The 22,414-nt window shown below is 48.6% G+C and overlaps 6 protein-coding genes across 6 annotated transcripts; 4 read left to right on the plus strand and 2 right to left on the minus strand.

The window, feature by feature from the left end:
* Window positions 1-219: 219 nt before the first annotated feature.
* On the plus strand, window positions 220-1,548 carry N7533_001893 (proteasome regulatory particle base subunit RPT6; the record flags this gene model as incomplete). The annotated part of the gene is made up of 2 exons (XM_057098543.1): window positions 220-1,214; window positions 1,290-1,548. The coding sequence occupies 2 exons, from the start codon at window positions 220-222 to the stop codon at window positions 1,546-1,548; spliced, it is 1,254 nt and encodes a 417-aa protein (XP_056963679.1).
* Window positions 1,549-2,883: 1,335 nt separating this feature from the next.
* On the plus strand, window positions 2,884-4,518 carry N7533_001894 (uncharacterized protein; the record flags this gene model as incomplete). The annotated part of the gene is made up of 1 exon (XM_057098544.1): window positions 2,884-4,518. One exon carries the CDS (start codon window positions 2,884-2,886, stop codon window positions 4,516-4,518), a length of 1,635 nt encoding a protein of 544 aa, XP_056963680.1.
* A 6,963-nt stretch (window positions 4,519-11,481) lies between these two features.
* Window positions 11,482-12,795, minus strand: N7533_001895 (uncharacterized protein; the record flags this gene model as incomplete). The annotated part of the gene is made up of 1 exon (XM_057098545.1): window positions 11,482-12,795. One exon carries the CDS (start codon window positions 12,793-12,795, stop codon window positions 11,482-11,484), a length of 1,314 nt encoding a protein of 437 aa, XP_056963681.1.
* Window positions 12,796-15,128: 2,333 nt separating this feature from the next.
* N7533_001896 (putative ubiquitin fusion degradation protein (Ufd1)) lies at window positions 15,129-17,492 on the plus strand (the record flags this gene model as incomplete). The annotated part of the gene is made up of 1 exon (XM_057098546.1): window positions 15,129-17,492. One exon carries the CDS (start codon window positions 15,129-15,131, stop codon window positions 17,490-17,492), a length of 2,364 nt encoding a protein of 787 aa, XP_056963682.1.
* Window positions 17,493-18,781: 1,289 nt separating this feature from the next.
* On the minus strand, window positions 18,782-19,735 carry N7533_001897 (aromatic alcohol reductase; the record flags this gene model as incomplete). Its single annotated transcript, XM_057098547.1, has 2 exons — window positions 18,782-19,648; window positions 19,700-19,735. The coding sequence occupies 2 exons, from the start codon at window positions 19,733-19,735 to the stop codon at window positions 18,782-18,784; spliced, it is 903 nt and encodes a 300-aa protein (XP_056963683.1).
* A 338-nt stretch (window positions 19,736-20,073) lies between these two features.
* N7533_001898 (uncharacterized protein) lies at window positions 20,074-21,741 on the plus strand (the record flags this gene model as incomplete). Its single annotated transcript, XM_057098548.1, has 5 exons — window positions 20,074-20,180; window positions 20,236-20,850; window positions 20,910-21,233; window positions 21,305-21,621; window positions 21,674-21,741. The coding sequence occupies 5 exons, from the start codon at window positions 20,074-20,076 to the stop codon at window positions 21,739-21,741; spliced, it is 1,431 nt and encodes a 476-aa protein (XP_056963684.1).
* Window positions 21,742-22,414: the final 673 nt, after the last annotated feature.

The raw sequence follows: 22,414 nt of genomic DNA on the forward strand, positions 1-22,414 counted from the left end.
TCGAAGCTGCGGGAACACCAGAGCTGTCCGTAGGTCAACATCGTCATCCTCATCGCCATTCTCACTCCCCATCCTCACTCCCATCGTCCATCTTCCATCGTTCCGCCCTCCTCCTCCCATACACCCGTCCGGCATTATAAAGGGATCACCTAGACACCCTTAGACCGAGACGATCGCCTTTGAATTCCCTTTGGTCCCCCGTCCATCCCTCCATTCGCCATGGCGTTGGACAACTACTACCGCAACAAGATCGAGGGCATGAAGCTCGAGATCATCCAGGGCCAAGCCGTTCTCCGAAGATTAGAGGCTCAGCGCAATGACTACAACTCCCGCGTCCGTCTGCTGAGGGAAGAGCTCGGCCTGCTCCAGCAACCTGGCTCTTATGTCGGCGAAGTCGTCAAGGTGATGAGCACGAAGAAGGTGCTGGTCAAGGTGCACCCGAGAGGGAAAATACGGTATGCTCCAATCGAAATGACTCCAATCGATATCTCCGGAGATCTAGCTAGACCACGGAACCTTCTAACGCGCTTGAATACAGTGGTGGATATCGCCGATGGCGTCGACATCGCCAAGCTCACCGTGGGCAAGCGAGTCGCCCTCCTCTCCGACTCGTACAAACTGGAGAAGATGCTTCCATCCTCCGTCGACCCGCTCGTCTCACTGATGATGGTGGAGAAGGTACCCGACAGTACATACGACATGATCGGAGGTCTGGACCAACAGATCAAGGAAATCAAGGAGGTGATCGAGCTCGGTCTCAAGCACCCAGAGCTCTTCGAGTCCCTGGGAATCGCACAGCCCAAGGGTGTCCTACTTTACGGTCCCCCAGGTACGGGTAAGACACTGCTCGCACGAGCTGTGGCCCATCACACCGACTGCCGCTTCATCCGAGTGAGTGGTTCAGAGCTGGTGCAGAAATACATTGGTGAGGGTAGTCGCATGGTGCGAGAGTTGTTCGTCATGGCCCGTGAGCACGCGCCTAGTATCATCTTCATGGACGAGATTGATAGCATTGGGTCTAGCCGGATAGATTCTGCCGGTGGCGGTGATTCGGAGGTGCAACGGACGATGCTGGAGTTGCTGAACCAGCTGGATGGATTTGAGCCGACGAAGAACATCAAGATTATTATGGCGACTAACCGACTGGATATCCTGGACCCGGCGCTTCTGCGACCAGGGCGTATTGATCGCAAGATTGAATTTCCTCCTCCTTCGTGGGTTTCCCTTCCCATCCTTTATAATTACGCTATACACTGGAAGTCCAGAGCAATGCTAATAATGATCTGCAGGGTCGAGGCTCGTGCCGATATTCTACGAATCCACTCCCGATCGATGAACCTGACACGCGGAATCAACCTTACCAAGATTGCGGAGAAGATGAACGGGTGTTCGGGAGCCGAGTTGAAGGGTGTCTGCACGGAGGCCGGTATGTACGCGCTGCGTGAGCGCCGGGTGCACGTTACACAGGAGGACTTTGACCTGGCGACGGCCAAGATTCTCAATAAGCATGATGACAAGGAGGTGGCCGTGTCGAAACTGTGGAAGTAGAGTAGAGCGAGAGATCGACGACCATGTATCACTAGTTCCAATCGAGGTATTCAGTGTCCAGTATACCAGTAGTCTACTCCGTACACACCTCGGAGTTCGTTCTTCCGGGACGGATGGAGACTCTTCCATAGTGGATCGAGATGACCGCATTGCATTTAAGGATTGGCCAAAGTGGGTATGGATAAAATAGATCAATCCTTCTAGCCGATAAACCTACCAAAAAAAGTTCTGTATACTGTACTCCGTGTTCCATCGGAGACTACCCCGACATCGAATCGCCCGGGAGCGTGGGGTGATGCGACTCACCGAGAGCCAACCTTAGACTAGTGGCCAGCCCAACGTCCTCCCATGGCTGGAGTACCAATCGTCAGACTTGCCAAATTCCCCCAGCCGGACGGAGTACACAGTACGGAGTACGGATGAGGTGCTTCTCAACGGCACTGCCCCCCCCTTTCCAAATGGGCATAGCAGGGATCCCCCCCCCTGATCTACTCAACATACCATGATTGCCCTCTTGGCAGGATCTCCCCAGCGTCAGCTATTTGGCTTGGCAGCATTGGCATGAGGATGGTGAGTAGCGGTAGCGGTAGCAGTAGCGGCTATTGAAATTCATCAGCCTCGATGCCAAGAGAGTATCTTACGGAGTTGTACTCGAGGGGCAAAGATCAGCCTATTCTGATTTTTCCCGGATCGTCCAAGACCCTAGAACAACCTGCCCTATGTAGGATAGACAGTATCAGGCTATTGGACCACGATAGCGTGCATCTCGCCACGGCGCCAGAAGAAAGTGGAGTATTCGACCGCGTGACCGGCGGATCAGTGGGGCTTGTCATGGAGTTACACGATTAAATTAGTCCTGATGGACACTCTGGGATAGTGATCCTGTCCATTGTGCCGTACCTGTGAGCATAGTCCGGGCTACGGGATACCCCTTGCGGAAGAGAGAAGGACGAGTATAAGTACTGTTGATAAGACTGTTCTGCTTGTCCTATAGACATATGGGCATATCCTAGTATAGTATACTTATACTTATATCCCCAGTTTAACATCCCAGAGTTTACCAGTACTCTGCCCAGAAGTACTTACTACTCCTTGCGTGATAGAGTACCCTCTTCTCTGTACTCCCAGACCGACTCTTTTTACTCAATTCTTTCATCCAATCTGTTCCATCCATCCTCTCTCCACCCCGGCTTTGAATTTCCGTACTCCATACTCCACCGGAGCTTTGTTCTTTTGTTCTACTCCCCACCCATGGTTCCCTTTCTTTGATTAAGTTGATCCATCACTTTTCCCCACCCACTTCCATATACGGAGTATATATAAAACTTGTCCTCCATGTCCAACGACCTCTGGGTTTCTCTCATCTCCACCATTGACCCGAGTCCCGACGCCATGTCTGCTGTACTCCAGTCTACCATCCACCTCCTCGAGTCTGAGCTCGTCAAAGCTCGCGCCGCTCTCCAGGAGATCCAACCCCATGCGCCACTTTTTCGCATCGGCGATGATGTCTCCGTTGGCGCAATGGAGGCCTATCGCCAGAACCTCATCGGTCGAGCCCCCGACTTCTACGGCGCACGACGTCTGACCCCGAAGGAATTGGGCTTCGAGCCCATGGTGCGCGAGCTGACTCCCATGGAAATTATCCCAACGCCAGCGCCTATTGCGCAACCAGCACCCGCACCACCGCGCCAAGCACCACTCGAGGAGATGTTAACCAACAGCCTGATTCTCGACCACATGGCTCCATACCTTTCCGTCCCATCTATGATGGCATTGGCTTCATCCTCGCGCCTTCTCCATAATATGATCACACATACACCATACCTCTTCCGCCACCTCGATCTGACCCGCTGCAAAGGCGCACAGCTTCGAGACGCTACAAAACATGAAAATGACACTCAGACCGAAGATGAATTCTACTCAAGGCCATTACGACGCATCTTCACCAGTCTAGAGAGAAGATCTCTACTACAAGACGTGCGCACGCTCGTCTTGGACGGTCTCTCCGTGCCAGCCGATCTAGTCGCAGAAATCATCCTGAACGACCGATTTAACGTCAACATCCTATCGATCCGCGAATGCCGCAATCTCAACGAACGCAAGCTGATGCAAACTATCCAATACGCCGTTCGCCCCACCCGTCCAGAGGGCACACCCCGAGTCAAAGGAATCTACCATTTCTCCCCCAGACACACAGCCCCGCGCCCTGTCGTCCGCAGACGCAGATACAGAGACTGGTGGAGTGACCGCGTGGGAAACTCTCAAAGTCCCAGCGAGTCATCATCAAACAATTCCTCCGAAGCCGAAGAAGAAGACTCCCCAATCCTAAAACACCAGCAGAACGAATGGTACGCACCAACCGGCCGACTGTTCAAGCACAGCATAGAAGAAGGCTGGGCAACAACGATCCAGAAATGCGAAGGTATAATCGCCTTCGACGCAGTCCTCTGCCGAGGCTCTCGCCACAACCCCAACAACTACACAACAGAAAACGAAGCTCAAAACACTCCGCCAACCCCAACTCCACCCGCACCCGCACTCGCACCCGCACCCGCACCAGAAGCACCCATGCTCGGCCCCGCAGTAGCGACCGTTGCACTAGGCCCACGCGGCTGCAACGGTTGCCACAGTTCCCCCGAAGGCCCAGCAATCTGGGGCCAAAGTCCAGACACCCACTTCCCGCTTCTGGGCCCAGTCCCAATGCACCAGTCCAGTATCCCCTTCGCCAAGAGTCCTGAGCTACGCATTCCGGGCAAACACCCTGTGCTCATCGCGCGGTGTGCGGATTGTCTTACGGATCGCTGGTGTCACCGGTGCAACAAGTGGTTCTGCGAGAACTGTCTTGAGAATCCGCAGCACGTTAGGGCGAATTTGTCGCCGCATCAGACGGCGGTAAGGCAGCCAGGTTCAAGTTCGACGCATGTATGTATCAACTCTACTTCCCGTTTAAGCGAGATCGCAGTGCACTGATACCTTTCGTTTCACAGAGATTACAACGGGGTGTTAGCAAAGATTGCTGGGAATGTGGACCTACCGTGAGTACTCTCTTAAACTAAACTACATCATCCCCGGCCGTTTGGATTTGACTCGGCTGACGTCCTGTCTCAGTGTGCATCATGCAAGCGGGACTGCCAACACACCTGCCAAAGCTGCCGGGGTGACTACTGCATCGAGCATAACGAGGGCTGCTCAGCCACGATGGTATGTTTCTTCCCTGTACCGGGCAGGAAAATGATCTCATACTGACGAGGAATAGTGTGACTGGTGTAACACCAGTTCTCGACACCGTATGCGTAGCTTCCATTGATTGGTTTGGTCTTTTAGTGCGGTGCGGTGCGATGCTTGGGAAGTAGATTCGATTCGATTTGATTTAGCGAAGCGAGTTTATTATAAAATCTCCACTTTTTTATACTATCTATTCAAAATGTAAATGGTGGGCTTAGAAATGTTTTTATAGATCATTTACCTGCTACTAGTAGTTGAAAGACTTCCGATTTAGTTCAAGTTAGCGAGCCCTGTACATGTACTAGTAGTATGCTATAGAATTCTGTAGTCACCGTCTAAATCGCTTGAAATCAAAGACCAGCCTCCTTTCCTATGCGCTGTCTTTCCTTCTTTTTCCCTCCGTGCATCTATCTTGCACTCACACAGTGCCGTCCGCTATTGCCTTCCATGTCGGGAAACAGAGAGTCACTGTTTGAAACTCTAGTCACATGATAAACCACAAATGGCTAATCTTGTATCTGAAATTTTGTTCCAGGTTTGCACAGTAACGGGTAGAACTGTATAGTCATGTACCGTTACATGTCCAAAAATAACTAAAAATAACCACACCCACTTTGGCGTCATTTACTCTTACTCCTCCCAACCTAGCAACTGCAGTCACCCAAACCACTTACAAAACGCCAAGAAACATCGATTCCTGGCAATGTAACATGTTTATTCATATGATATGCAGCAAAGACAGACTCACTACATCACAAATGGCGAAGGTAGCGCACTGTAGTGAGCGCTCTATCTCTAAACATACGCAAGAACTTGCGGTAGTACCAGATCTTCCACAGTCCTGCTCGGCAGACAACTAAGTATCCCCCCCTATTATGCCTAACTCCTTCTGTGACCACCTCGCTGAAAGCCTGGCCTATACGTCGAAGAGATAGCTATCTTCCTATGAGGTGGGTTAAATATATTACTATCGTTACAAAGTATCAAACGCGCTTTTTCACGGGCTGACTGGACAAAAAGGAAAGCAGAGCAGAAAGCTAAGGAACAGAACCCTTAAATACGAGATTTCTACTTGCACAACCTATCTGAGTTTCGGTTATATTATCTTATGTATGTTGACGAATTCGGATGTGATAAAAGGATTGGATATATGCGTACTAGCTAGTTATCACTCGGCGTGACACCGGGCTAAGTGTCGAATTTCATCGCGGCTAACATTTCCAGATTTTGCCTGTATATGCCAAAGACGGCATCATTTTATCTCGTACTTTCAAAGGTTCAACTGATGCCACGTTCTTCGAATCGGTTATTAAGTGGCCTCTGCGGCACCGTGGGAGGTATTCGGAGTCAAAATCCTTGCTTGCTATGGAAAATACATTTTTCAAGCTTGGTCAGTATACTAAGAGAATCGGCATTTAGGTATAACAATAGGGAGTATTTGATTGGCTGTCGTACGTAAGAGCTTCGTGTCTGCGAAATACCCGTTTCACGATTAAAGATTGTGAAAGTTCGGTTGGTTCGTGTTGTGTCTTTTCAATTAGTATTACTTTGTATTTGGTGGAAGATCATGTTTCCTGTCGTGGTTCTGATAGTTGTTTTTGTTAGTCACTGTATCCCTGGATACTGGCAGGCGAAGATATTGTACTCAGATTCAAGTTTGGCTCCCACGCTTAAAACAAATAATCTTTTTGGGGGAACCCTCTATTAAAATGTCCTAGCCCTAATACTTTTACGTCAAGAATAATCCCTGATTTCGAGAAATCGGGAAATAATGTACTTGCAAAGCCCACAGGATATTGGACGTAAAATACTGGTATCATGAAATAAATGACTTTTAACAGCGAGTTTCCTGAGAGGGGCCGACCTAAACTGGGTTCGATGTGATTCTGCTACGACTCGGTTTCATGTACTTCTGTAGTCGTCCATCGAAAGCTATCGGTTTGTTGCAGAAGTGGAAATGATTTTATCTAGATAATAGTTTCAGCAGCAAAATGTTCAGAAATAGATGTCTGTTAGATAATGAAGAATTAATTTCACAGGTTATGCATCAATATTCAGCACTTCAGCTTCCCATCTCAGCAGCGTTTCGGAATTTGACACGGTATGAGGATGATTCAGTCCAATGGTGCGTTTCTGTATGGCTAAGCAATCTTTTAGCAAATTTATGGCGTCCGCAGTTTTGCCGGAAGATTTCCAAGTAAAAGCAAGATTGGCCATGCTCATCAGTGTGTCTGGATGGTCCTGACCGAGCTTCGTCTTGTAAGTCTCTGTCACCTGCATCTCGAGCTGCTCGGCCTCCTCCCACCGGCCCTGGCTCCAATATGTGGACGCTAGGTTATCCAAGTTCGCCAGTGTAGAGGGATGGTCCTCCCCTAGTTTCGCCTTGAGAGTTGTTACCACCTGTACAAAGAGCTTCTCGGCCTCCTCCCACCGGCTCTGGCAATAGAATGTCGACGCCAGATTGCCTATGCTGTTTAGTGTGGCAGGATGGTACTGGCCGAGCTTTATCTTGCGAGTTTCCATCACCTGCACAAAGAGCTTCTCCGTATCCTCCAATCCGCCCTGTTTGCAATACGTCGACGCTAGGTTGTCCATGCTTGTCAATGTAGAAGGATGGTCCTCCCCGAGCTTTGCCTGACTCGCTTTCACCACCTGTACCCCAAGCTCCTCGGCCTCCCCCCACCGGCCCTGGCTGCTATATGTGGATGCCAGGTTACTCATGCTCGTGAGCGTAGAGGGATGGTCCTCCCCTAGTTTCGCCTTGAAAGTTGTTACCACCTGTACAAAGAGCTTCTCGGCTTCCTCCCACCGGCTCTGGTAATGAAGTATTGACGCCAGGTTGTTCATGCTCTCTAACGTGTCAGGGTGATCTTCGCCGAGCTTCACCTTTCGAGTTTCTAGCACCCGCACCTGGAGTTTCTCGGCCTCCTCGCACCGCCCTTCGTCCAAGTATGCCATCGCTAATATCGCGGTGCTGCTAAGAGATTCTTCATCTTCTTCGCCCTTTATTTTCACCCTCTGTTTCCTTGATTTCAATGCCATTTCCCTTGCGTCTGTAATATTTCCGCTTTCGGCCGCATACCATGCGCCGTTATGAAGCAGTGTAGCCCATTTTCGAAGGGACTCTTCGGATTCTGGTCGTTGCGACAGAGCCGATTTAACATGTGGAAAGAGCGATAGACACCTTTCCCAGTTTTCATACTCACCACTAGGAAACTCTTGGCATAGTATGCTAATGAAATGTTCCTTCCAGCGCTCCAGTTGCCCTTGAGTGGTGAGCCATCCACGTGCAGTTAGTTGCACTAGCCGATGCATATTGAATATAGTGCCATCTTCGTTAATAGAAATCAATGAATAGTCTCTGAGAGTTGCGATATCGTCCTCAAAATCATAATAGAGGTCGGATTCAGACGAGCTATCCGTATCCCCCTCACTGGAGCCGTTCGCAAGCCCTGCTGAAGAACTCAAATTATTATTGATTCTTTCCATTTTGAAAGCTCGCAGAAGCGTCTCGGGGATTCCCTGTCGGTCGAAAAAGCTCATCAGAGAGAGTAAGTCTGCCGCAGACTGTCTTATTTGTCGGATATGGTCGAAAGATATTTGCCACGTGAGTATAATAGAGTTCTTTGCCTCCCAGTCTCGATCTAGGCGACCTGTCTCGTAATTAAGAAGCTTGATCGCTTCACGATCACTCTTCCGAATTTTTCCTAGGTATTGTGAGACTGAGAAACGGGGTGAACGATGGATAACGTAGCTAGAAGCTTGGACGATCGCGAGTGGCATGAACTCAAGTTCCTCTACTAGCTGTATCATATCCGCACTCTCCGTATGTATACCTAGTTTGTTCCTAAGTAGAACTAGCGCTTCTTCCATGTTCATTGGTTGCACATTGATAAGATTCTTCTCATGGCCGGCGATGTCTAACGCTACTCTTTTGTTCCGACTTGTTATGATTATGGAGCCATTCAAGCTTTTGAGAAGGTACCGTAGTGGCGGTTGTGTAAAGGCACAGCCCTGGGCGTTTGCTTGAGTCCCCGTGCCAGTCGGTAGAGGATTACGAAGTAGCTCGTCATTATCTAGATTATCCAGGACGAGGATCCATTTCCCGATATTATCGTCTTGCAGCCAGTTCCCGACGAGTTGGAATATATTACCCTTGTGGTCCTGGCGCCCAGGAATCTTGGCTCGGTCGGCAAGGTCGCGCAGACTTTCCTCGCAGCGGGCCGCGTTACTCGCATGAACCCAGAAGACCCAGGTGTTGGCCGATTGCTGTTGAACTCGGTGGCAGTATTCGATGGCAAGTCGTGTTTTTCTGTTGTATAGTTAAGCCTTGAATGGACCGCCCTTGGACTAGAACCGGTGTTGCCTCACCCCACGCCACCGAGACCAACCAAAACTATTCTGGATCCCAGGATCGCAGCTTTTTCGTGGATTTGGTCAAGGAGTGCATCGCGACTGACAAAGTCTGGGTCGTGAGGAAACGGGACGGTCGACAGAGGCTGTGGGCGCAGTTCCTGGCGGTCTTCGAAAGGGTGAAGCCGCTATTAGTCAACTTGACCCAGATCAAAATTAAGGACCATGGAAACTAACCCGAAAGATATATCGGCCCCTGATTGATCCCCACCTGTAACCCCGAATTTGCGTTGCCGAACGATATAGACGTCATAGTTCAAGATGTCATATTCACAATGTTGGGGTTCTTGGGCGGAGAAAGGGACTGATCTCCAAAGGAGTAACGAGCTATCGTCAGCCCCACTATCAGATGACCTCATTAGCTGCAGATAGTAGTAACGGAACGTGGGCTGTACCCAGCGGTATTGGCGATCTGGGATGTGGTCAGTGATATGCTCAATAGCATATCGTAAATAGATTCTCAAATAGTAGGTGCCATGTTTGGGCCATTCTGCGTCGTGGGTGTGTAGCTGCCGGTGGGGTTTAAAGGTGGTGTAAATTGCAACACATTATGGAAATAATCAAAGTTCAGGCTTTGTTGACTCTGCTTTTGTCGCTTTCGATGTCTTTCCTCTGGAAAGAACCAACTATTCTTGAACTAATATATTACTTATTATCAACAGGCGTCGGGATAACCTAGTCAGACCTATATCAAGGTGTACGGTAAACCTCACCAGTGGTATTCGAGCGCTTAACTATGACAGCCACGGTGATAGTTATCCCAGGTAACAATCTTTCAGCAGATGAAATGACCGTTTTCGTATTTTTTTTGTCTTGGACAGTTTGTAGTCATCTGCTGAAATCTTACCAGATCCCGGGCCCTCTTGGAAGCGATGTTTGATAAGAACATTGAGAAGTTCAAAATCGTATTCAGAAGGGACAGGGAATTTTAAGGCCGAGGGCGTCCTCTACCACAAGAGGTGATTGGAAGAGCGTCTATCATGGGTTTATCGGAGCCAAATAATCTTTTATTTCCAGCATAATAGAGTACGTTCATGAGGTCATAACACCGTCCACAATATCTCCGATTAGCCGCAGCGACAGACGAAAGTGAATGATAGGAGTAAACGCTTCTTACCACACTCTTGTAACCATATCACTCAAAGATTTCCAAGACGCTTTAAGTTCCCCGTTTACCATCTGGAAAACCTTTTTGGTCATTGAATTCACCTTTCGTACCATCAAAAGCTGAGTAGAGCCGCTGTCACTGATTTATTGTAGAAGCCCTCGAGTATCTTCGAGTCGTCTTTAGATATCTTGCTAGCCTGCTTTACCTTGTCAGATACGATATCTATGTTCTCCAAACTACACTCAGCCAGGAGTAGGTTAATTGCTACACATAAAAGTTTATGTACCCCCATAGTTTATATACTTCTTCCCTCTGTCCAAATGCCTGTCGTACTTTATCTATTACCCCTTTAATTGGAAACGTATCGTTCTTTGCCCGTATCGAGGGATACATTATATCTTTGAAGGATTTTGCCGAGGAATTGTTCCAGTGGGCGGCGGCAGCTTAGAGCTACATACTTTATCAAATCGAGACTGGATAAGGATCCCGTCTTGGCTCATAACTTATCAAGACTTTGAGGGCATAGTGAAGTGACTCGAGCTCCCGGATGAGGTCTTGATATTCAGACCTTACGCCGCCACTTAGGCTGGCAAGTATGTTGACTGTCAACTAGCCGACCGCCAAAAAGCCGCTAACAGAAAACCCGAAGGACATTTTTAGTATACGTTAACTTCAACTGCGTCGAGAGATTCCCGCCAGATTTGGAAGACTTTTTGTTTTCTAGGCCAAAAGAGCTAGTAATAATCGCGAATACCTGTATATCAACTTGGCCCGAGATGAAAAACCGGGGCAGCACCAGACCCTGCAGTGGAGCAACTGAAAGATGGAGGAGGGAAGTTGACGGATTGCCAATGGTCGCCTAGTTTGCTTGGTTTGCATGAAGCCTTTTAGTCGTCCAGGCCTTCAGAGACTTATATCCATACAGATAGGTAGAAAATCAGGTATCTTTACTATGTATATTCAAAACCGGTAATTTATGCTAAATTCATAATAGGCCTAGCTCATCATATGATTAGGGTTCGAAAGAGTATCTGTCTGTTCCGCGATGTGGGAAGGCAATAAAGGGCGCCACTGTAACCACCTCCCCCACGCTCCAACCCCCACTAACAATGTATTGTGCTTCGAAGTTCTCTCCCATCCCCCCTAGTTTGAATATCATGAACAGAAAAATTTGCCCTCCAAATTTCCTAAACACCCGGCAGCGCCTTATCAATCAACGCCAACCATCTACCAACAACCTCTCTCATCTCCAAATTATATTGAAGCTCCTTTTTCCCAAGAACATCTCCATCCGGCGTCCTTATCTCCATACTCATCCCCATACCACGAAGCCCAGACGCACACAGCCCAACAGAGTACATGCGCCATTTACTCCAAACCGCGACCCCAACCCGCCTCCAGGGCGGCGCATATTTGAGATTCCGCCCGGCCTGCCGACAATCTATACGACACCTACGCATGAACTGCCAAGTATAAGAGCGCATCATTGTCCCGCAAACCGGGCCCCTCAGCCTCCAACACGAAGTTCGATTCCAAACTCTCTCAGCCGGACAATCGTCGTTTGGAAGGGCGGCGGGACTCCAGATCGGAAAGTCGTAGACATAACCACCCTGCTCGGAATCAAACACTTGTAGACGTGTCGGGATTTCCGCTTCCAGCGATGCAAAGAACGGCATCGCAATGGGCTCTTCGGCTGGTATATTCCATCCAACCTGGTCGAATTGGTCGTCACCGGGGTATAAATCCTTCTCCTCAACCCTATGACCCTGCTTTCCATTTCCATCCAACAACAACCCCATCTCCCCCAAAACACCGGCAACAGCCAATATAAACTCCCTCATCTGAGGCCCAATATCCCCACCCCTCTCCATATACGTATCGCGCAACTCGCTACGTCTTTCCTCCGACCAGTTCCAGCGATACTTAGCCGCGTACTGAATGGCACTATAATGCTGTAAATGCCACAGAGCCCAGTATACCGAAACCTCCTCGATCCAGACAGTTGGTTCAGCGGCGCGTTGAGCGGCCACGACCCCGCGAGACATTTCCACCGCCGCGATGAAATTCGTCTGCATTTCGCTGAGACATGCACATGCCAGACGCTGGATATTTGCCGCGATGTGAATTATGCGCATGATTTGCGAGGTGCTCATATTATCGGGCAGGTATGGATTCAGAGGACTCCAATCCTTGGCCTCTGTGGTCGTGGAAGTGGAAGTGGAAGTAGAAGTGGTTGGGCATAACTTTATATAAATATCAATATCGTCACAGTGGATTGAGGGTGTGTGTATCGTAGCGATGTTATAGAGTAGGTTTTGAATTTCTGGCGTGGTCATGGAATTGGTGCGTATGAGGTTTAGGGTTATGTGACGAGGGTGCGACCGGAAGACATTTTGGACCCAGGGTGAAGTTGAGAGGAGGCTTTCAAAGCCTACGAAGTCGGGTATGTGGGAGAGGATTTGTTGGATGAGTTCTGGGGGGAGAGGTGTGAAGGGGTCCATGAGAGCAGCCCGCGGGTGTAATCTCCGCAATGGGTGGGTTGAGGATGGAAGAGTAAATAGAATCGAGGTAGAGAGGCACGGATTTTCGATGCTTGGCATCTACTACTAACTACTAACTAGTGACTATTATTAACTTATGAGTGGGGATTTTCTCCGCAACGACAATTTGCGCTCATAAAAACGGATAGATGACCTGATGAAATGCCTAACAGCCCGCTGTTTGTATAATTATGCTTGAATATTTTAAAAATTTGTCCAGATTATTATGTAAGAGGTCACAGTGGTAAACGCATTGCACTTGGCTCGTAATATTGTCATTTCAGTCGGATCGTTTGCCTTAGGAGTGTTTCACTATTTCCTTCTTTGTGACATCAATCTCCCTGATACGAGCCAGGATTTTTGGAACGGCGACATCTCGTGAAAATGTTAATGAGTAATCTTGACACGAGAGAAAAGCTAAAATCCCCGAGGGTCATCGCCTTGCCTATGTGGGGCATCTATACTGATTAGTTAAGAATTATGGCTCGGCTTTTGTCCTGGGATTTTCAAGATTCATCCACTCTTACTGGTGAGAGTCTGGAGCAGGTCTTTCTTGAAACTTGATTATGGGAGAAGGTAGCTCATGCTCACTCTGATTGGCAAACGTTCTGTATGTATGGGGCAGAGCTCAGGTTGACATTCACTGGTCGACATTCACTGGTGGGTCGCGCAACATTAACCCACCAAATTGGCCCCTTGAACTTGCACCTGGGCAGACCCGGGTGGTACCCACCCCAGCCTATATAACTCAGCCATGGCCCCCAGCAACGGCCCCCAGTAACGCCAGAGTAGCCTTTGACTCGGCAGTTCTGACTCAAAGTTCCATCCAAACCCATACCATCCATATTCTTTGGCACTGGAAGTGTCATATGATCTCGTATGGAATTCCATAATCTTTGAACCAAATTCCATACATTATCTACCACTCAGAGCCTAGAAGACAAGTGGAATACCGGTTGGATATCTGTAAGCAATAAAGATTTCATTTAATAAGACCAGTAACTTGAGCTTAATTAACACCCTGGTACTTAATTCAGTGCATCGATTGGGTCAAATTATCATCTTTGCAATATGAATACCGAAGACGACGGCAAATTCCCCTCTTCAGCCCATACTCCCAGGCCCCAGGGCCTTTCATGGAGAGGTTCTGCCGAAGTATTCGTGATAAGCGGCCTAACTTTTACGATCACCCTCTGTATCAAAAATTTTATCTTCAAGTCTGACAGCTTTTTCGTTCAGTGGGGGATTTATGCATCATTATACACGTTGTTTAAGTTTCTGTACCAGAAGCTCATCCGATCTATTTGAACGTATTTATTCTTTTTGAGAAACAGACTCTATATTAGTATATGGTACCCAGGTAGCTTGAATCAATTCCATATTGTTGCCAGGTAATGTGGACGTGTGTCTCCCCAACAGGGTCCCGAGGTCGAGACCACAAATGGTCTCATATGAGTGCGCCACCTGGCCAAAAATGAAATCGCAATGTGTAATAGCGTCTCAAGTTCTCACGAAGTGGTTGTGGGTTTCACAAAGAGCCCCAAACGTCTTATTCGTAGCCTTCGAGGGTTAAACTTGAAACTTACCACCACTCCTAGGTCAAAAAGACAGAATATTATCGCTCCGACCTGGGGCTGCTTATAGCAACTTCTTTGAACCTGCGATCTTCTAGAACCCAAAATCCGATTTCTATAATTTTGAGAAATAAGACACTAAAAAGCTATCTTATGGTTGTCTGACCTGGATCTGATTATTCCTGCCTAGAAGCCAAGGCAATATCCCAGGTTGAAATGATTTCAGCAGGTTACAGCTGGGGGTAGTCCAACTACTAGCACTCAGAATGGTCTAATCAGCAACACTCATCTAGTATACTACAGTGAAAAATTACGGCTCAGCTCAAGCCACTTTCATGGTATGTCAGATCGTAGGGTTTTGTTTGAAACTTGATTATGGGAGAAGACATCTCCTGCTCACTCTGATTGGTAAACGTCCCGCATGGAAGCGCTTTGACAGGCCGAAATGATTCCACATCTCCAGGTATTGGTCCAATAAAATTTACTGTGGAAAATGAATTTGCCTCTTTTGATTAGTATCATTGGCGGTGCCGACTGTAAATACCCTAGGGTACTGTAAATGTACTCGGTGGAATTGATAATCGATAGTGGAGCCTTCTAGAAGTTCCCTAAAGTTACCCTAACCTTACCTTAAGGTAAGGGTGGTTGATAGTTGATAAGCTCCCCGCTCCGCTCCGCTTTCCATTTTTAATCCCGTCATTCCGCCCTTCTTCCTCCATCATGGAGAACGAGAACACCTTAACATGGTCTGCCCAACTGGCCGTGGCACCTCCCCAACGAGCCCCTCGACTCCCTGGCGATAAAATAACCCTTCCGCAGTCCGCCCTCGAACAACTCCTCGCCGCCGCCCCGCTCCAAGCCGTTCCCAATTCCTCAAACGCACGCGCGCAACACACAAATACCTTCGATCCATTCAACCCCCACACTTTCGCCGCCGAGTCTCGCGCCCGCCAGCAGATTGAACAGCGTCAGCAGCAGCTTCCACACCCACTGACGTTCCGCATCGTGAATCCTCAAAATGGCCGATTCGTTTATGCGGGGATCCGCGAGTTCTCCGCACCGGAGGACGAGGTCGCTCTCAGCAGTCTACTCCGCGAGTCTCTCGAGATTTCCGATGACGAATTTCCTACAATCCAGCCCCAAGAGAATGGAAATATGATAGAGATGGATGTCGACGAATCAGAAGGAACCGGACACCAAACGCCAACAACGATACCCACATCTACACCCGCGGACCAAGGTCCAAGGGTCACGGTGCACGCGAAGCAATTACCCAAAGGCACATACGTTCGTCTCCGTCCACTCGAAGCAGGCTACGATCCCGAAGACTGGAAAGCGTTGCTGGAAAGACATCTTCGGGATAACTTTACCACGCTGACGGTTGGCGAGCTTCTCACGGTGCCGACCTCGCGCACCGAGTCCTTTCGATTTCTCCTCGACAAAGTCTACCCAGAAGGGGAAGATGGGATTTGCGTCGTTGACACAGATCTGGAAGTTGATATCGTCGCGTTATCTGAAGAACAGGCACGTGAGACGTTGCAAAAGAGACTGGAGCGAGCTGCGCGGGCACCTGGTACGACGGCCGGTAGTTCGGTTGGTGGAGTGCTTACTCTTGGGGAGAATGTGGCTGCCCAGGTGTTACCAGGGGAGTATGTGGACTATGAGCTGCGAGATCTGAAGAAGCATGAGGGAACGCTTCGGATTGAGCTCTTGACAGATGATCCTACCGTGTCTCTATTTGCTGCTCCGCTGAGTGCTCGCCAACGAGGTCGGCCGAGGAGAGATATGCATGTCTGGGGAGACTTTTCTGCAGATGGAGTGAAAAAGTTCAAGATTCGGCCTACAAATGTCGCGCTGGAGGGAGCGGAATCTCTGTATATTTCTGCTTATGCTGAGATTCAAGATACCGAGGATGACGAGCCCTCACAACGAGTTCCTGTGAAATATAACCTACGGATATCGATCGATGATTCAGAAGATGGCGTCGAGGCGGAGGCAGAGGAGGACGAACATGAGCCAGACGACGTGCAGTGTCAGAACTGCCGACAGTGGGTTCCACAACGGACCCTAGTTCTCCACGAGAACTTCTGTCTCCGCAATAACATCTTCTGTCCCCAATGCCAAAACGTTTTTCAAAAACGATCCCCCGAATGGCAAAACCATTGGCACTGTCCGCACGACTCCTCCCACGGCACCGACACCGCGAGCAAAGCCAGCCACGACTCCATATTCCACAACACCTACCCATGCCCAGACTGCCCATCCACCTTCGAAGGCCTGCCCGCCCTTGCCCTCCACCGAACCAACGAGTGTCCCGGCAAACTAATCCTATGCCAATTCTGCCATCTCATCGTTCCGCAAAAAGGCGATTCAGACCCAGACTTCTTCGACCCAGAAGTTCTAGTCTCCGGCCTCGCCCCTCATGAACTAGTCGACGGTGGACGAACCACCGAATGCCATCTATGCGGCAAAATCATCCGACTCCGCGACATGAACACCCACCTGCGCCACCACGACCTAGAGCGACTCTCCCGACCCGCACCACGCATATGCCTCAACCAAAACTGCGGCCGCACACTATCAAACACAGACAACAAATCTCTCGGTCTTTGCAAAATCTGCTTCGGACCTCTATACGTCGACACGCACGATCCAGAAGGCAAGGCCCTGCGCCGCCGCATCGAACGCAGATATCTCTCGCAAATGATGACCGGGTGCGGAAAACCCTGGTGCCAGAACGAGTACTGCAAGAACGGGAAGCAGAAGGCACACTCAGACCCTGCACCCGCAATGAGCATGCCCGAGATCATGAAAGTAACCCGTCCCCTCGTCGATGCATTGAACGTCAAGCCGGACGTAACCAACACGGCCCCATTCTACTTCTGCACCGATGAAACGGGTCAGCATCGCCGTAATCTCGCGAATATGATTTACGCTGAGGGAACTGCCGGTGGAGATGCGGATAACAAGGCGTATGATCTGGCATGGTGTGTCGCCGGCGCCGAGGCGGCTGGCGGTGATCTCGAGAAGACGCGGGAATGGCTTGCTAAGTGGGCGCCTTCTCGGGGTGAGACAGTGCGATAGATTCAGGACGTCTTTTACTTTGTTTTTTCCCTGATAAACTATTACCTTACACTTTTGAAGATTACATAATATCTGAATAAACTCAATAGAGCGATTCTCATGGTTGATGCCTGCGGTATGAGCAAGACTCTTAGCGTAAGAAATCAAGACAGCAGCCCCCCCCCTTCCCCCCTCCTCCTGGTCATGCAGGAGACGTACACTGTGGTTAAATGATTCCATCTCTTAGCAGGTAGACCAAATCTAATACTCTGGGTGTCAGCAAGTTCATTAAAATGGCTAATACAGGTTCAACACCCATAAAATCATAAAGTGTCTCCCTAGGGAACCAGAACACCCCAAGAGTTCCCCGAAAAGTCCCCGAAAGACCACTAAAATGTCGGCGGAAAACTTTCAAGCCGGATTTTGAGAGAATGGAATTTCCCTCCGCTGCCAATTTGCATTGGATCGGCGCTGAGTCCTTTTGTCTGTCTTTCATGTGATATAGCCAACTTGGAGGTAGTCATCTGGGATCTCTAAAATTCAGTCTTTTCACAGTTGGGCCTAAGACCTTTGCTTATCTTGGTTCATTTAACCTAGATATTCGCTGTTAGACTTTTACTTAAGGTCGACGGCTTGGAGGATCGTGTTTGGTGATAAGTTAAGTTAGGTATATAGGATCTAGCGGGAATACGAATAATTATGGCTACGCTATTATAGCGTAAGTAAGTTACGGAAAAAAAGCAGCCGAAGCCGACTAGATGTACTTAAAACTTGAATTACCTCAAGCTATTGTGTCTCATAGACCAGCGAAAGCCAAGCCCAGCGAGGATTTGACAGCGAATCAGTGACGCTAAGCGTGAAAGTGAATAGCAATACTTTGAGCAAGCAGAATTGCGCTACGAAAGAGTTATACAACTAAAGACAAGCCAGTCTTGAAAGGTAATCACGCACCAAAGCCACATATAAGATGATGACAACAGATTCTTCTTCTCTTGGGGATTCCTCAATGAAAGAAAAAGGACTCAAGGTGCATTAACGTCTGCTAATCAAACTTTCGTGGAGATAATATCCTACCTAGGTAAACAACATAAATAGTCTTCAAGGCCCTCCAAAGTGGAGCAAGGGGTAACGGTGTGCCAGTCGAATCTAGCACATTGCAATCAGGCTCACTTTAAGTAGACGTCATCGAAATGTGTTAAGCCGATATTGACAGACTATTCACACTATCAGATAGGGCTCATAATCACAAGTTCAAAATTCCAAGCTCTTGCTACAAGACTCCTTCTCAGATCCCAGAGTGCCATTCTACTCTAGGCGAGCTTCTCGGCGATAAGCTTCTTCAGGTCCGCCGGTGCCAATTCTTTGATCCCAAGCAGCTCATTGTCCGTCACATCAAATGCGCCACCATAAGTATCACCAGCGAGAGCGGTGCCTTTCATCAGTTTCATAAAAGTCGGCATACTGAAGTCTCCAGCACCAAATTGTTCCAGACTTTCCTGCAAAAGCACGCTTGTCTGCTCCTTGCTAGTCCTCCATTTGATATCAGGCCGAAGCTCCTTTGCAAACCCAATCAGTTTGTTTTGAGTCAAAATTGCCTCTGATACACGTATGACTTTGTTCTGAGTGGCGTCAAAGTTTTGTAAGATTGCAGCAATAGCTCTTCCCACCACAGGCAAGGAAGTAGAACTGATCCGATTGTCGCCTTCGTCGAGCATAGTCACAGTGTGGTTCTGGAAGTCCAGCAAAATTGGAGTGTTCAAAGCAGAGTCCAAGAAGGCGCCACATGCAAGAACTGTCCACGACAACTCTCCAGCTGCTGCCTTTTCTTGGAGATAAGTCCGAATCTTAAACATGGAACTATAGAGCGGAAATTTTTCGAGCTCCAGATTGGTGGTAACGCTGCCAAACTCAGAAGGAATGAAACGCTTCACCCCTGCGGCAACGGCGGCGTCGATAAGCACAGCCTGATTGTCGACAGCTGTGCCACCCACTGTAGATACTACAGCGTCCACACCTTCAAGTGCAGTGGTTAGTGACTTCACTGAATCGAAGTCAACTTCGAAGACGTTGATGTCCGAGGCATATGCTCCAGGCTTTCGAGAACGAGTCAGAACTGAGACCCGAAAGCCTGCATTGACAAGTGCTTGGAACACGTAGGGTCCCAGGGTGCCAGATGCCTATATAAAGTATTAGCTACCCGGCTCTCATATATTCTTCGGAGTCCTTACACCAGCAATTGCAACAGTTTCAATCTTAGTAGGCATCGTGCTGAAAACCACTGCTATCTTGAGAGCGCTTTAGAGGATAGAGAACGAGTTATGGAGAAACTTCTATCGCGGGACATGAGACTATTATATATTCATGTTCAAGCACAGTTATGACAAAGCATTCATATTACCTTACTAAAAGCCTTCTATGAATCCGCACTAAATCCACGAAAGTCCGCACTCTTCCCGCTCTCCTTCTATGAAGCCCGCCGGGGTGGTGGCCGCAAGTCCGGCTGACTAAGTATAAAACGTTTAATTTTCCGCCGGAATGCCGATTCACATTACCCGTATCCCGCAATCCATCCTTTGATATTAATTAGGATAAACTTGCCAGAATGGAAGCTCGCCTTCGGGTACACCTTGCCAAAAAGGCTTGCGCACGATGTAGATCTCAGAAGAGGCGATGCGACAGGGCTACTCCTGAATGCGGACTATGCCGGAGGTGAGTGCTTGTTGAAATGACATTTAGTAGCCGTGGAATTCCTAACAGACTCTAGGCTTCGTCAAGCCTGTCACTATGAAGGACTGGTGATATCATCTCCAAGGTCGATACCATCGTCCTCTATCGACGCAGAGCTCCCCCTTGAAACCTTAAGTCCGGGCCATATCAAAGACGCCATCGCTAAGAAACTCACATCAGCTCCGGGCGATATATTTGTGACATACATCCAATCCATCCATCCTTGGTTTCCTATCATCGCACAAACATTACAGGATCAGCTCCCAAGCTCTTGGAACGAAGCTTCCCTGGATGACACGCTCCTCGCTTTCTGCATTAATTTGCTTTGTACCTCCCCGTCTACCTCCTCAGGAGACGGGACTCCATCTGATTTTCAGTCCGCGTACCTACGTGTCAAGAGCTGGATAGCAGTGATCGAAGGACTCGGTGTCACCTCGCTCAAGATCGTCCAAGCAAGGGCTTTGGTCACTCTGTTTGAAGTTGCACATGGCTTCTATCCGGCAGCTTACATCTCTATTGGGACTACCGTCAGAGCTGCCGACGCACTTAAAGATCACGGTTACTTATGTCCGTCTTCCTCATCGTCTACTTCTGACGAGTCAGGGAAAGAGGAGGCCATAGTAATCGGGTGGGCAATCCGTATCCTGGACAGGTGCAGGCCACCATTAATCCCTCAAGACTACAACTCCGCTCTGTATTGACACCTCTTAGATACATAACAATACAATCTGGACATCGTCCATCTCTCACTCGTTTTCTCGCCAAGGGTATTCACGATATCAACAAAATCCCCTGGCCCACCGGCCTTGAGAAAGACACAAGGAGCTCTCTCTGGCAACTCTCCCGTGCCTTCGAAGCGTCTACACTTCTTGATAACATACACAACGTGTTACACAACCCCACTCCAGAGCAAGCATTCAACGTGGAAGAAATAGGGCTTTTGGTGGAGACATCACATAGCCTCCGCACCCTCCTACTCGAAGAGGTTGAAGATGCGGACCAGATATATTCCGGTGGGCTAGGACTTTGTCATATGTGAGTTGATCCCCGTTCTTTTTTTTTTCGGATCTTCTTGAAATCTTAGCTTCGACGCTAATGCTGCACAGTGGCCTACTCCTAGCCTACGAGAACGGTACCAAGGTGCAGATTACTGATGGACAAAGTTTAACTTGCCAATCACTTGCCACATCATCTCTAACCCCCATTCTCACCACCATAACAAACATGGTCTACCCCTTTGTTAGTGGTATACAAGTCATAGATTTGGATCGTCTACCTCCATTTAACATATTTCTTGTGTACAAAGCGGCGGGCCTAGTAACAGAGAGGATGTGGATGGAAGCTGACTCAAGTGAGGCATTGAGAAAGTTACGGATTCTGAGAGGATTCTTAAAGCTGGTGAACGCAAGGTGGTTATGTTGCGGTACGTTGACCAAGAGATTCTAGGACTGGGCTGGCTAACTGTGCGTGAATAGAGTATTACCTTGACATTCTCAACGAGGATACAGCGCCGCGAATATTAAAATCTATTGAAGGCGGGTAAAACCTTTTTCTGCTTACTACGGGAGATAGACGCCGAAGCCGATTAGATCGATATGATCATGAATAGACCGAAAAATGTAGTCGATGTCCTGATAGCGCTTAGTATACTCTCATATGTCAATAAAGCTATAGAGCCTTGTGGGTATGTGAAAATAAAGCCCAGGATTACACAGGGCAGCGTATCAGCGACGCCAACCGTGGAAGTTAATATTAATGCCTTACAAAAATTTAAGTCAAGAGGAGTCTTATACAACCAAGGACGAGTCAGCACGAGCCAGTCATAGAAGAGAAACGTAAACATCGGAAATACGGAAATACGGAACGAAGCCCTAGAACCCTAGGAGCTAAGATGGACGGAGAAGTCGACGAGCAATAAGATAACGTAGCCAGGATAGACTGGAGCGAAGCAGAACACGTCTTGGCGGCGAAATCGACAAGTTAGCGGCGAGAACAGGCAAGGGTTTTGCAGTACGAACGCAAGCCAAACTAAGCGGGCCGCTCGCGCATGGTAGTAACCCCTTCACTCGTTCCTTGTTTCAGGGCAAAGAAAGTATTCTATTTATATAGAGCGTGATAACAAATCTAATAATGCACAAGTGGCTGAACGGAATCTCGTGAAAATCATAATATTAGATGCAAGGACCTTGGAGAAAAGTAAGTAGGTAAAGATACAG

This window comes from Penicillium manginii (assembly GCF_028828005.1).
Source record: "Penicillium manginii strain IBT 31320 chromosome Unknown utg000002l:1.0-5564898.0:1.0-5567710.0, whole genome shotgun sequence".
Classification (NCBI taxonomy): Eukaryota; Fungi; Ascomycota; class Eurotiomycetes; order Eurotiales; family Aspergillaceae; genus Penicillium; species Penicillium manginii.